At 38.3% G+C, this 14,567-nt stretch overlaps 1 protein-coding gene across 12 annotated transcripts in view; it reads right to left on the bottom strand.

Annotated features, from left to right (window-relative positions):
* The window catches only part of ptprfa (protein tyrosine phosphatase receptor type Fa), a 259,663-nt gene that overhangs the window by 19,075 nt on the left and 226,021 nt on the right, over positions 1-14,567 (bottom strand). For 8 of the 12 annotated variants that reach the window (XM_073815321.1, XM_065293836.2, XM_073815323.1 and 5 more), the window contains 4 exons: positions 13,654-13,811; positions 12,585-12,697; positions 6,669-6,701; positions 6,187-6,284 (listed from right to left, as the gene is read on the bottom strand). In XM_073815321.1, the coding sequence (XP_073671422.1) occupies positions 6,187-6,284; positions 6,669-6,701; positions 12,585-12,697; positions 13,654-13,811 (402 nt within the window). The remainder of the gene's footprint in view (positions 1-6,186; positions 6,285-6,668; positions 6,702-12,584; positions 12,698-13,653; positions 13,812-14,567) is intronic. The other 4 variants (XM_073815324.1, XM_065293839.2, XM_065293840.2 and 1 more) reach the window with 1 other exon arrangement.

The following is a 14,567-nucleotide window of genomic DNA, read 5'->3' as shown; positions in this document are numbered from 1 at the left end:
TGTTGTCGGGTGTTCATGTGCTCAAAAACATGAATTTCATGCCAAAATGTTGTGAAAGTTTTGAATGATTTTTTTGCAGCTTAGCTTTGTCTTCATCAAAAAATTCAAATCAAAATATTAAAACAACATCTCGATTCCTCATGATTTTATCTGACCTGGTATTTAATCTAGCAGACGAAACACTGCTCATATACATACAACATGCTGTATATATCTGAAACTCCACTGAGCTTTAGGGACCTTCATAAGCCGTAAATACTACACCAATGTACCATAGTGATAAATAAATAAATGGCTCACAGGGGTGGTACAGCTACACATACTGTCTGTCTAATCTCCCTGCATTTCATTACTGTGTCTCTTGTGTGATAATTGATTTGTTTATTCCTAGCAGACAACACAACACCTTATTTTAATAACGAACAAAACAGTAATTATACATTGAACCGTACGAAACACACGGGAAGGGAATTCATGCTAAGGCCAACGGGAACATTTTCTAAATGCAAATGTATTACTGCCTACACTGCAAATGCTCATTTTAAATTCAGTACAAAACAATAATACGCCATATTGTGGTTAACTGTATGTTCTGGTATGTTTGTTTATGGTTTGTGTCTCAATGTTGCAATAATGCAGTGAAATTAAACACAAACCCTCAACCTTCTGCAACAGTATTTTAAATGATGGTTCACCCCATAATACAAATTCTGTCATCATTTACTCACTTTCATGTTGTTACAAACCTGTATAAATGTCTTTGTTCTGATAAACACAAATGAAGATACTATAGAAGTGAATGGGGCTCACAAATGGTTTGATTACGAACATTTCTCAAAAAATCTTCCTTCGTGTTCATCAGAACAAATAAATTTATATAGGTTTGAAACAACATGTACATTTTTGGTTGAACTATCCCTTTAAAAGAGAGAAAATGGAGACTTGAACTTCTTTTATGTTACCAGACTACATTACCTGAGCTCATCCATCCTACATTAATTTTACAGCCCTGTACTCTCTTACTGCTTGTCAATCGACTCACGGTTCTTTTTTATTTCTCCTAGAGGATTTAAGAAGAAACGTCTGCGATAAGGGTGAACGAACATAACTGAGCTCCATGAAGACTCGCAAGTGTAAAATATTCATCTGGGTGTTTTTAATAGCATTGCTGAAGCATTTATAATAGTCTCTGGCTCTCACGCTGTATATTCAAACCGAGGGGCAACCTTCAGATCTCTCTGATGAAGCCAATACGGAAGTGACTTACACTGCAATTCATCGACTGGCCACTAGAGGCTCTCCAAAAGAGAGTCAATCCCCACAGACACCCATGTTAAAGGGGTCATAGCGTGAAAATGTTAGCATTGCCACTTTGTAGGTTTGAGCAAAAATGTGTCGTTTTGGGTGTGTCTTTTAAAATGCAAATGAGCTGATGAAGTGCAAACACTGATCACAATGATGGTGGTTTGCTGTAACTGAAACTCAATTGTGCTGTCAATTATTTGTTCTCTCTTTCTTTCTCTCTGCACTAAATGGCAATGCTGTGGTTGGATAGTGCACATTAAGGGGGCGGTATTATTCTAATAAGATATCCTTATGACATCATAAGGAAAGCCAAATTTCAATGACCTATTTTTGCTCACACCTACAAAGTGGCAATGCTAACATTTTCACGCAATGGCCCCTTTAAAATGCCCAACAGTACAGCAGAAAATAATGTTTACAGCCTGGTACAAAAAATGTTTTTAGTCTATATAGATAATTTTCCCCTTATGACAACTGTGAGGTGGGTGATTGTTTTTTAACTCCTCTGTTTAAATTATATTATAAAACGGCTCGTTCTGGTTCTTCATTCTGATTGGTTGAAACGCGTTCTAAGCCGTGATAAAATACCCCGGTAACCCCACGGTTCAGACCCCTTTACAGAAGTATCACTGCGCCAATGTTGCTACATGCTGATTTATGAAAATAAACATCACAGTCTTTAATCATTTTTTTTCTACATTTGCACAATTATGGCGATATCCAGATAAATGTCAAGAGAAAACGTTCTCTGAGTTGTTTTTGTCTTAAATTGATATTTCCACTATTATCAACAAGATGGCAATCTTACCCAACTTAAACAATGACGCATTCACTCGACAAAACAGCGTTGCGTTGTGGTGGATTTAGTGTGACGTATAAGTTTTGATGGCTCTGAATCTGATCTCTTACAAAAGTTCTTCACAAAAATGGAATTATCTCCGCTTTTATCTGAAAATTTGAGAGGTGATAACTGATAAGAGAACAAATGAAGGTAGGATGAAACAGTTTTTTTTTTTGTTTTTGTTTGAAAGCGGATGGTCGGTTCTTTCATTTGATATTTTATGTTTATATAAAGAAGATAATTTTTCTGCAAGGCATTAAACTAAAACTGGGTGGCAACTTAAAAAAAACAACGCTGACGGGGAAAGAGTTCAGCATGCTTCCAAGCATATTTGATCATCACTTCAACAGTTGCACGATATAAATGTTAATGTATAAATTAGATGAATGTTGATTTATAAAATAAACACCACAGTCTTAAATCGTATTTTCATTGTGTCTTTGCCGCATCTGTGTTGGTTGTGAACTGCACTCTGTTGCAGCCACACTTGATTCTGATGAACTACTTTGTTTGTCGGAAGAGTAATATTTCTATTAATATAATTACAACTTATTTGTGTTTTTTTTTATGAAATCCTGCTATGTATATGAAGTAACAGTTTTATAAAAGCAATAAGCCCCGCGGAGCAGTGGGGTTACAGTGCATTTTATAACAGCTAAGGGGGTTTATAACGCCTCTTAGCTGTTATAAAATGCACTGGTAACCCACTGCTTCGTGGGGCTTATTGCTTTATTAAGCCTTAAAGTTCTGCATAATTAAGAGGCGTGGCCACTTGAGTGACGGTTGAACAGCCACTGCGTCACTAGAGTCGAGCTAGGCGTGCATGGTTTCAGCAACCAGCCACAACAGCTTCACCTACGTCCCACCTCTTTACCTATTTTCGGTTTTCTGCGCGGCCAAGATGGCAGGCACCACCTACAATTGGCTTTTAACAGCGCTTTACAAACCAATGGATGATGTCACGGACACTACGTCCATATTGTTTACAGTCTATGATTGATATATGTGTCAGACGGTAACGGCAATATTCTCTCTCTATTATAAAACACAAAACTGGAGATGGTTTTCTTATCAATAAAGCCATTTTAAAGTTAATTACATCACAAAGTTCATTTTTTACATATCAGATAAATGTCCCAGTCATTTGTTGTCACAAGGTAGCATTCATGAGTTTGCTGTACGGTTTAATTGTTTCGTAACATGCTGTGTTTGTAAGATCTTGCGTCACTGCATCTTCAGGGTTTATTGAGTTTCTGTCACAGGTGTGAGGGAAACTGATTCACAATCTCACAGGAGTCTCTCTCTCTCTCTCTCTCTCTCTCTCTCTCTCTCTCTCTCTCTCTCCCTCTCTCTCTCTCACACACACACACACACACACACACACACACACACACACACACACATGCATACAGTGCCCTCATTGACAAAGTCTTATCCATAAGTGCTTACCTTTTACTCTGCACATGCAATTATTCTGCATTTACAGTAACAAACACATTCTTCAAATGCACTTAGCAGAATTCAATACGCCAGTTTGACGCCTCGGACACATAATAATCTCACTTTGATAATCTATATTGATTTTTCCTATACTATCAGAAATAAACGTACCATAGCTGTCACTGCAACATCTTTGTACCTGAAGGGTGCATATTAATATCTCAGAGGTACATATTAGTACTATAATGCTGCGTTCAGACCAGCCGCGGTAAAGGCATCATGCGCAAGTGATTTCAATGTTAAGTCAATGTAAAGATGCGTTGACGCGCGTTTGTAGGTCTCGCGGCGCAAACGAGGCGTTTAGAGCAGCGCGGTAGACGCGATTCCGCCTCATTCGCGCGTCTACTTTGCACGAACGGCGCGAAATGAGCGTTGCCGCGGGAACTCTGAACTTTGGTGGAAAAAACGCGCCACCTTAACCAATCAGGAGCTTGCTCTAGTAGTGACGTGATTACAGGAAGCGAGCGAAGTCACAGAAGCCCCTCCCATGACGCAAATTTCCACGTGAATGTCTCGATGACTAGAATTTCCCGCGTGGCTTTCACGCGCAAATGAAGTGAGTGAACTCAAAATGTTCAAGTTGCAAACTAGACGCGGTATACGCGAATTTCACGCCTTAAACGCGGCTGGTGTGAACGCACAGTACAGATGCATATTTGTATATTTTCCTTTGTGTGGTATGACGCAGCACGCCTCGCTTTACTTTGGCTCGGTTTGCTTTTTACAAGCAAGTAAATTCGGACACTTGAGTTCACTTGAAGTGCTTTGGTGACCGTCACAAGGTCCTTTGGCGATCCTGTACCCTTCTCTCCACCCTGTTCTCTTCCTAAATACTGTCTATCAAATAAAGGCATAAATCACCCAAAAAAAACTTGGAAAAAAAAGTTGTCAAGAGATGACAAGCTCACACTTACAGTATCTCTCTCTTTCTATTTACAGTATTTACTTTTGTCTCTCCACCTATGCGTGCACTTCTCCCCTCATAAGGCCCATCAGAGGATTTCTTTATCCTGTTTAGCTTGTTTAGCATTGCAGTTTAATGAAAGCCATTTGGCGTTTTATTAGATCACTGTTACTCTCTCAGTATCTGATGTCTATATTAAGCTCTTGATTGTCTAAGCACCGAACCGCTCGCCATGCAATAACAATTCAAGCGGGCGACAGACCACCACCTCTCCGCCTTCACACACACACTTCAGGATTAGATGTCTATTAAAGCAGGTGACTCGCTACACTTCTAATAGAGTCGTTCTCCAGCTTTAATTTCAAGCTCTGATGATCTGGGTGCTGCCAAAGACTCTGATGGGTGTGTAAAAGAGAGAGAGAGAGAGAGAGAGAGATAGAGTGAAGACTGTTGTGTGTAAGTTACATTGTTGATGTGTTACATCAGCACATGTGTGCAGTCCTCACAGCAGTAGTTGATTTTGGATGGTAATGAAATCACACTGTGATCTTTAGATAGATGTGAGAAGATAAACACATAAAGCTGTTTGTCTGTGTTAGTCTCAACTTCTTGTCAGGATTTTTATGCCTTAAGTGAGAAAAAGCGATGGAGGGATTTGGATTTAAGACCTTAAAACAGTCCTTCCAGAAAACAGTTTTTTTTTATTGTTGCGTGCAAAAATCCTTGATCTTGCAGTACGTTTTCTTAAAAAATGCGATGGAATATGCGAGACATTTATGCAATTTTATGCATAAATGACCAAAATTGCGGGATATTGCAAAACTGTGTGAAAAAACAAAAACTGGTTGCTTTTCATTGATGTTCACGTCACGTAATTACGTCACTTCCTAACGTTCCCATGACAACAGGGACCATGCTGCGCTTGTTTGAAGTAAATGCAACATTTTTCAACTTTTTGCTAAGATATTTGTGATTTTTGCTAGAAAAATGTGGGGATTCTAAAATCATACAAGCCCTGCAGCGATTTATGCAGCGAAAATGCGGCATATTTTAAAAATGCAGCCCCCGCATAAATATGAATCATGCGATTGCATAATTGCGCTTTTCTGGAGGTAGGCTACTGTTAGAAACCTTCAGTAAACCCAAATGCGATGAAATTGCGTGAACTTGCAAAACTGCGTGAACTTGCAAAAACTGTTTGCAGTTTTTACAGCTTTTCATTGATGTTCTCTTCCTAACGTTTCCATGACAACAGGGGACCATGTTGCGCTTTTGTGAACTAAATGCAACATTTTTCAACTTTGTGCGAAGATATATATGACTTTTTGCTAGAAAAATGCGGGGATTATGAAGTCATGCAAGCCCCGCATATTTTGCACGCAAAAATCTGCAATTTATGCATAAATATGCGCACTTTGGCTAATTACGCAAATGAATCATGCAATTGCATAATTGCGCTTTCTGGAGGGACTGCTAGAAAAATTCAGTAAACCCAAATGTGATTAAATTGCGGGAACCTGCAAAAAACTGTTTGCAGCTTTTCATTGATGCTCACATCGCATAATTACCTCACTTCCTAATGTTCCCATGACAACAGGGGACATGGCTGCACTTGTATAAATCACAATCACGTTACCTCGTATTCTTGAGAGAAGCGCAGGCCGTCGTTGGCTTTCAGTCTCTCTATGTGGTCAGCCAAAGCGGAGACAGAAACTGGAGGGTGTTCTCGCATTCCTAAAGGGATACAGAGAAGATAAAGATATATTTCTAGTGCCATGGTTGTCTGAACTGTGAGGAACAAACAGAGTTCGGTTCACACGGTTTTTAAGAGAGAGAGACCATGCTATGTACTAGACAGGTGGCAGTGATGTAAGCAGTGAAGGCACATGCTCATAGGCTGGAATATGAACTGCTTCCGTGTCATAAGCAAGATGACATCATATCCTGTACAAGACATAACACACAGACATAACAAAACGTTTTCTGAATGATTTAGACAGAGAGCCTGTGGAAAAGAGGTAAGAGATGGTAAAGCAGCCAGCGTGGTGGAGGAGGTGTGGCTTTGGTCTTGATGGACAGGTGGGAGGGAGGTGAATAAGGAGCAAAAGCAAAACTAACTTGGAGTATTGGGGCAGTTGACGGCACTGGAACCTGCGAAGAAAGATCAGCGATTATGAGATCTGTCACTGACAGAAGAGAAACAGAGAAGGGGTCTCCATTCATCACTTTTATTATTTTAAAGTGCACCTATTAGGCCCATTCTTACAAGATGTAATATGTTTCTCAGGTGTGCCTAGAATGTGTCTGTGAAGTTTCATGTGAAGATCATTTCTTATAGCATGTCCAAACTGGCTCTATTTGGGTGTGAGCCAAAAAACATTATCTTCATGTGTGTACCTTTAAATGCAAATGAGCTACAGCTTCTCACTCTCACACCAACAGACAGTGAGCGCTTTTGGTTAAAAATAGATCTGATTCAATAGTATCTTTAGCAGCATTAGCAGCTAACAAACACATTTAAAGACGTTTTTTGGGAAAATGACCCAGTCAGTCAGTGGCCGTGGGCGGGGCTTTGTTTGTGTGATGTCACATTAATAAGAAAATTAATGAGATTGATTTAATGAAATGGAGATTAAAAAAAAATAAGGAGAATCATAACACTGTCATAACACATTTATGTCCAAACTACTTGTAAAAGTGGATTTTGCATAATAGGTGCCCTTTAAAGGTGCAGTGTGTAAATTTTAGTGGATCTAGTGGTGAGGTTGCGAATTGCAACCAACGACTCAATCCACTGCTCACCTCCTGCTTTTGGAACACATAAGAGAAGCTACGGTAGCCACCACCGGTCAAACATGTCATCATTGGAGACAACTTGTCCGTTAAGGGCTTCTGCACAAAATGGTGGCTTCCATGTAAGGGGACCCCATGTAAGACGTAAATAAAACGTCTCATTCTAAGGTAATAAACACATAACGGTTCATTATGAAAGGTCTGATAATATAGTTTTGTATATTATTTGGCATTTCTGTCAAGAGATCCTTCTAAAAATTACACACTGCACCTTTAATCAATTGTATAATATTACAAAAACTCTTTTCAGCTATATTGTGAATGATTAAATATCATGCCTTCACTATATGCATAGTGTTTTGTTAATGCTTCAAGCATATATAAAATAAACTTTTTGTTTTACTATTATATTGTGTGACTTATTTCAGGGAACAAAACAAAAAAAGAGATATTAGACTGTATTTAATTATACTATTTACATACTATGCAAATTAATTGCAGACTTACTGTGAAAGGGTTGAAAGCATTTCTAGGGTTATGTCTGCGGTTAGTAACAATAAATATGTGCTGATACTTAATAAAAAGGAAACAGTGGCACAATAAAGAACCAAATTTGGCAATTACGAAAACTCGTAATCTTAGTAATAGTTGGGTCACATGCACCTGTGATTATCCTTAAAGATATGGTAGTTTTGCATTTTAAGACCCTAATGTACTTTGGACCTGAGGTAGAAAACTATGAAATGAAAACAAATCTAAAACAGGTCCTAAAAATTGGTGACCCTGGACCACAAAACCAGTCAGAAGTCACACAGGTGAATTTGTAGCAATAGCCAACAATACATTGTATGGGTCAAAATTATTATTATTTTAATGCCAAAAATCATTAGAATATTGAAAAATGTGTTGTTAAGGACTTCATTTGGACAACTTCAAAGGCGATTTTTTTGTTTGCACCCTCAGATTCCAATTTTTAAGTTGTTTATTGACCAAATGACAAACCACACATCAATGGAAAGCTTATTTAGTCAACTTTGATGATATATAAATCTCAATAAAAAAAACACTTATGACTGGTTTTATGGTTCAGGGTTACAAATATGAACAGTGAGCCTCTTCAGACTGTACATGGCTCCAGTCCTCCAATAAGTCATTTAAACCTTTTAAAAATGATTTAAAGCTTTATAATTTAACTTCTTTAGAGCATTTGTGACCCAGCTGGCAAAATGAGTCGCAATTTTTTAAAAATGAGTTATTTATATTTTGAGTTTCTCCATTAAAAAAAACTTTAAAAAGATGTATAATTGTTGGAATCTGACAAAAAATGACAGCGCTACACATGTTTGAAGTTGATAGAGTCAGCAAAGTCAGTTTTGAGAAAAATCGAGTTAAATATTTTTGAGGGTTTAAAAGCAAAATCACAGCATCCATACCTTAAAAACAAAGGTAAAACGAATAGATTTGGCACACACAGGAAATTAAAAATATAAGTTTAACTTTTTTCGTTCTTTTATTGTTTGATCGACATTGAGAGAGACAGCTTTAAGATCTACTGTATAATACAAGGATCTAATATAATGTTGCACATCAGATATTTTACTCAACAGTTCACTTAAGACATAACAGATTATATCTTGTCAAAACAGATATTTGTGTATATATGTCTATACTGCGCATCTGTGTGTATGCTTCAGATCTATCAGTCAGCACTTAATAACTCTTTTAACATCAATCAAGTCGTGCCCTTTATTTTCTAATTTCTGCATGTTTTAAAACCAAAACCAAATTGTCAGACACACACGTGGATGGACACACATCTTTCTATTAGATTAAGCATTTAGGATGTGACATTCTCTCAGAAAATGTATAAATAAAGATCATTTTAGTTATTTAATGACGATTTAGAGCATTGAAATCGCTAGACGAAGGCTTAATGTACTTATTTTTATGAAAACCTCAATTTCGACATTTATACTTTCTTTTGCATGTAGCTCAAAATAAGTGCGCATTCCGACTCATTTTGCCAACACGGGTCACATATTATCTTCACTCTTGGGCAATCAAGTACTACAGGATTTAATGTTACTGCAAGACAACAGACTAACTGTATACACATTGCCCTAAAACCAAGTTATATTATTTATTGCACATCAGGGATACATTTAATAAAACCCTGTTATCTCTAAGGTACTATGTTTCCTAAAGTGTCCTAAAGCTGCTTAAAACAAGTAAATAAACAATAACACTGGTAGTCTGGTTCCTCATTTGAAGACTGGCAACAAAAGAAAAAATAAATTTTCATCCTAGGAAAGCTGATATGAATATTTCTCCCAGTTTGCCAGAGAAAGACATCAGTCGATTGCATGTTCACATCTGACATAACAACATGAGTCACTTTGCAACCGAAGCAAAATCAGATTCTTATTGAAGTCAGCAAAATATCTCTGCGTTCAGAAAAATCCCCTTAGAGAAAGAGTGAGGAAGACAGAAAAAATGTGGAAAATATGGATGCTGGAAAGCTGAAAAAATGAGAAAGATTTTCTCCGTGTTTAATTTTCAGGCTGGAATAGCATTCAAATCTCATTCAATTTGATCTGACGCTACACAGTGTGTGTGTGTGTGTGTGTGTGTGTGTGTGTGTGTGTGTGTGTGTGTGTGTGATCAGCTGGCAGGTACTCATCGTGTCCTCCACCTGACAGCGTGAATCTGTGTGAATTATGTTTTGTCTTCTCACCAAAGCTCCGGCAGAACATCACATCCATAAATCTGGAGAACAGTTCTGACATCTATGTCCAACAACCCATAACTGATTCATTTTTTGTGTTCCAACACTTAGTGAGCTGCCTACCTAGAGAGCATTTTAAGACACCAAGGCTGCTCCATTAATTGGCGAGTATGTGAATATCATTTGAAACACCCTTCATTTAAGATATATTCTAAGACATTTGCACATAAAGAGTGCATATTAGTACCTCAAACGCACATATTGCTACCAAATGTATACATATATGTACCTAAATGGTACACATTAGAACCTTTTTGAAAGGGTACTGCCTGACCATTTTTTGACAATTATTTCAGTGTATAGTAGCATTACATGGATCCCTCATGCAATCCCAGAATGCATAGCATTGTGATAAAAATACAAAATGGTTAAAAAAGAAAAGCTTAATATACACTCACCTAAAGGATTATTAGGAACACCATACTAACACTGTGTTTGACCCCCTTTCGCCTTCAGAACTGCCTTAATTCTACATGCTATTTATTCAACAAGGTGCTGAAGCATTTTTTAGAAATGTTGTCCCATATTGATAGGATAGCATCTTGCAATTGATGGAGATTTGTGGGATGCACATCCAGGTCACGAGGCTCCCGTTCCCGTGTTTTGTTCCCAAAGATGCTCTATTGGGTTGAGATCTGGTGACTGTGGGGGCCATTTTAGTACAGTGAACTCATTGTCATGTTCAAGAAACCAATTTGAAATAATTCGAGCTTTGTGACATGGTGCATTATCCTGCTGGAAGTAGCCATCAGAGGATGGGTACATGGTGGTCATAAAGAGATGGACATGGTTAGAAACAATGCTCAGGTAGGCTGTGGCATTTAAACGATGCCCAATTGGCACTAAGGGGCCTAAAGTGTGCCAAGAAAACATACCATTACACCACCACCACCAGCCTGCACAGTGGTAACAAGGCATGATGGAGCCATGTTCTCATTCTGTTTATGCCAAATTCTGACTCTACCATCTGAATGTCTCAACAGAAATCGAGACTCATCAGACCAGGCAACATTTTTCCAGTCTTCAACTGTCCAATTTTGGTGAGCTTGTGCAAATTGTAGCCTCTTTTTCTTATTTGTTGTGGAGATGAGTGGTACCCGGTGGGGTTTTCTGCTGTTGTGGCCCATCCACCTCAAGGTTGTGCGTGTTGTGGCTTCACAAATGCTTTGCTGCATACCTTGGTTGTAACGAGTGGTTATTTCAGTCAAAGTTGATCAGCTTGAATCAGTCGGCCCATTCTCCTCTGACCTCTAGCATCAACAAGGCATTTTTTGCCCACAGGACTGCCACATGCTGGATGTTTTTCCCTTTTCACACCATTCTTTGTAAACCCTAAAAATGGTTGTGCATGAAAATCCCAGTAACTGAGCAGATTGTGAAATACTCCGACCAGCCCGTCTGCCACCAACAGCCACGCTCAAAATTGCTTAAATCACCTTTCTTTCCCATTCTGACATTTAGTTTGGAGTTCAGGAGATTGTCTTGACCAGGACCACACCCCTAAAAGCACTGAAGCAACTGCCATCTGATTGGTTGATTAGATAATTGCATTAATGAGAAATTGAACAGGTGTTCCTAATAATCCTTTAGGTGAGTGTACTATTGGGTAAACAGTAGAATGACAGTGGGCGGGATCTCTAAAATAAAAACAGACATTCTGACACAGAATGTACATTTTAAAGGGAGGATAACTGACTGTAATATTGTTTTTCAGTGAAACAGATAACTGAACTTGGCATGTTTCCTACATATCTAAGAATATGTTATAGTACTTTGGTTAAAATTTTAAATACTGCTCCTTTATTGTAGTAATTTTTTACTACTTCAAGGTTAAATATTAAAAAAATTCAAAACAAAGGCATCGAAAGTGTCTTTAAACTGAAGTGGCTCAGTTACCAATCCTTATCCTTTTCATTATGCTACTTAAGTTTTCCTTTCCGTTAAGCGATGTTTACTCAGGATGCAGAGCATTAAAACAGCTTGACTAAACTTAACAGGGTGCATTTCTAAGTGCACATTACCATAAGTCATTACCACAAGTGCTCCATTGTTTAAAACTGACATTGATCCACTGTGCTACATGTCAAAAATAGTTTTTTTAATCACTCTCATTAAAATGACTGACTGTTATTGCTTTCTTACTATAAACAACTTTCAATATAAATACCCATTTCAGGGCAGCTGCTCATGTAAATATACAACAGCGAGGTAACTCCCTGAAGTTTTGGAGCACGGCTTTAGTCTTTGTGCATGGATTAGGTTTGTGCATGAAATAAAATCTAGAAACTATCATTTTGACACAAATAGAAAAAACAACGCATGGAGACGCATTACTGAATCTATGAAGAGTGCGGCTCATGGTTGCTTAGCAACGGCAGATGCTACGGGAGCGCAAGTGCCCGAGCGCTTTGAAAAGAAGGAGGAAAGCGTATACAGTACATGATAGTGTTATTTACCTTGTGTCTGGTAATTAAGTCTCCTCATTTCCACCGGGTCAGACGAATGGGCCAGTAAATGATCTTTGACTCCAGCTGAGTGCTCATCTTTAGTCGAGGGAGACGTTCGCTTCCTGTCCAGAAAGGAAGTGACATCAAAGTTAATGTACGCACACACATACAATTCATCTAGATGTGTAAACATTTGAGATATTTAGATCACACATATTCGTCTTTTTTATGATATCTGCACTTTCTTCTTAAACAACAAACGTCAAGACAAACGCTGGATACCCACCTCTCCTGTTTGCTGCATCACACAGAAAGACGAGAAAAAGACAGAAAACAGATCAGAGGATAAGAAAACCAGAAAGTTTTGTCAAAAATGCCATGCATCAGTTTTTTAACAATGTGAAAATGTCATTTCTGCTAATGAGCTTGAATTCAACTTCAGGTCTAAAAATCTCTTTTATTTAACATCTCTACCTCTCTCATATCACTGTGATGACTTTCAGAAAATGAGTTTTCTCTTCTCTCAAAAGACCTCAAACCCTGGACATTTGATTCTCATCCATTTTTTAATAAGGAAGATTGCATTCGGTCGTAATTAGGAAGACAAGTACGTTTTTCATCTTTAGTTTTTGTTACGCCTCAAGGTTACTGTGCACAATGGAGAGATCAAATCGGGGTAGGTGTGCTATCTTTAAACTTTCCTTCTGCAATACCTTTTATATTCCTTGGATTTTCACTGGAGATTCGGGTGAGGGAAAATATCATTTCTGCTGTCTGGTTCAATAACCGTATCACTATTTAATCATTAAAGTTCTGTATTAGCATTCAGTATTACAAAACCCTAAGTGTGGCCTAAGGGTACACGGGTAAATTGCTGACTGCGAACGCTGCATGAAATAAGATTTCTCGACTAAAATAGCATGACTCTTTTCCAGTCTTACAGTGAGTCACAAATGTCTCTCTGAATGATATTTATATCTAACAGCAAGCAGAATATGATGACTCTGCATTTTCATGATCTCTTACGGGATTAATCATCACTTTTGGTTACTTTATATATAAAAGAGTTGCTCTGTACCTCTTAAAGAGCAGGATGGCAATGACGATGATGATGATGAGAACGACGGCCAGCACGGGTCCCATCACCCACAGCATCTCTGGGTCCTCCACATGACGAGACATGCCGCTGTGAAGCTTCACCATCATGGGTTCAGAGTATGAGCTCACTGTAAACATCTGCACAACAATGAGAGATAAGAAACAATGCATATTTCAAATGTTGAAAATGGAAAACAGTGTCATGCATAAGATTCACAAATTTACGCGACAATAGATACATAATTTTTGTGATGCTGGGTTGCATAAACGTGCATAAATTCTCCTTCATGTTTATTACACATCATGTCTTATGAACACCCCTTCTAGTAAAGTGTTACCGATCAGGTACATATAGCAGTCTCAAAAGGCTGAAAAATAATCATAACAAACTAAATTAGGGTAGTTCATAGTACAAACTATAAATTATAAACATAAGAACGACTAACAGGTGAATTATAAACAGAAGATTGTATTGGATCACTGAATGCTGTGATGTAAGGGTCCCAAATACACTGAGGAACTATTAAAGGGCGCTTCAACAGCGGAGAGGTAACCCTTCAAAATCTTCAAAGCGGCACCAAAGCGGGTCTTTATCCACAAGCGCAGGAACCTAATCGTCTTAGCAACACCTTATAGACAGCACAGCAGGGTGCACAAAAGACAGAAGGAATGGAAAGAGAAAATACAGAGAGAGAGAGAGAGAGAAAGGCCGAGAGAGGAATAACCTCTTCTATCCCACTGAGAAGCAGAGCATACGCATCATCGACCTTCTGAGACAAATCCCATCAGTGCAACACCTTCTGCATTACACCCGGAAACCGCTGTGGGAACCAAAGAACCCAGAACTCATGCAAGTCAATACAGCAGCTCGGCATAAACGCAGACACCCACTAT

This window comes from Paramisgurnus dabryanus, chromosome 7, assembly GCF_030506205.2.
Source record: "Paramisgurnus dabryanus chromosome 7, PD_genome_1.1, whole genome shotgun sequence".
In the NCBI taxonomy this organism is placed as follows: Eukaryota; Metazoa; Chordata; class Actinopteri; order Cypriniformes; family Cobitidae; genus Paramisgurnus; species Paramisgurnus dabryanus.
Note: the sequence above shows the minus strand (reverse complement) of the source record. Positions and strands in the feature narration are given on the sequence as shown.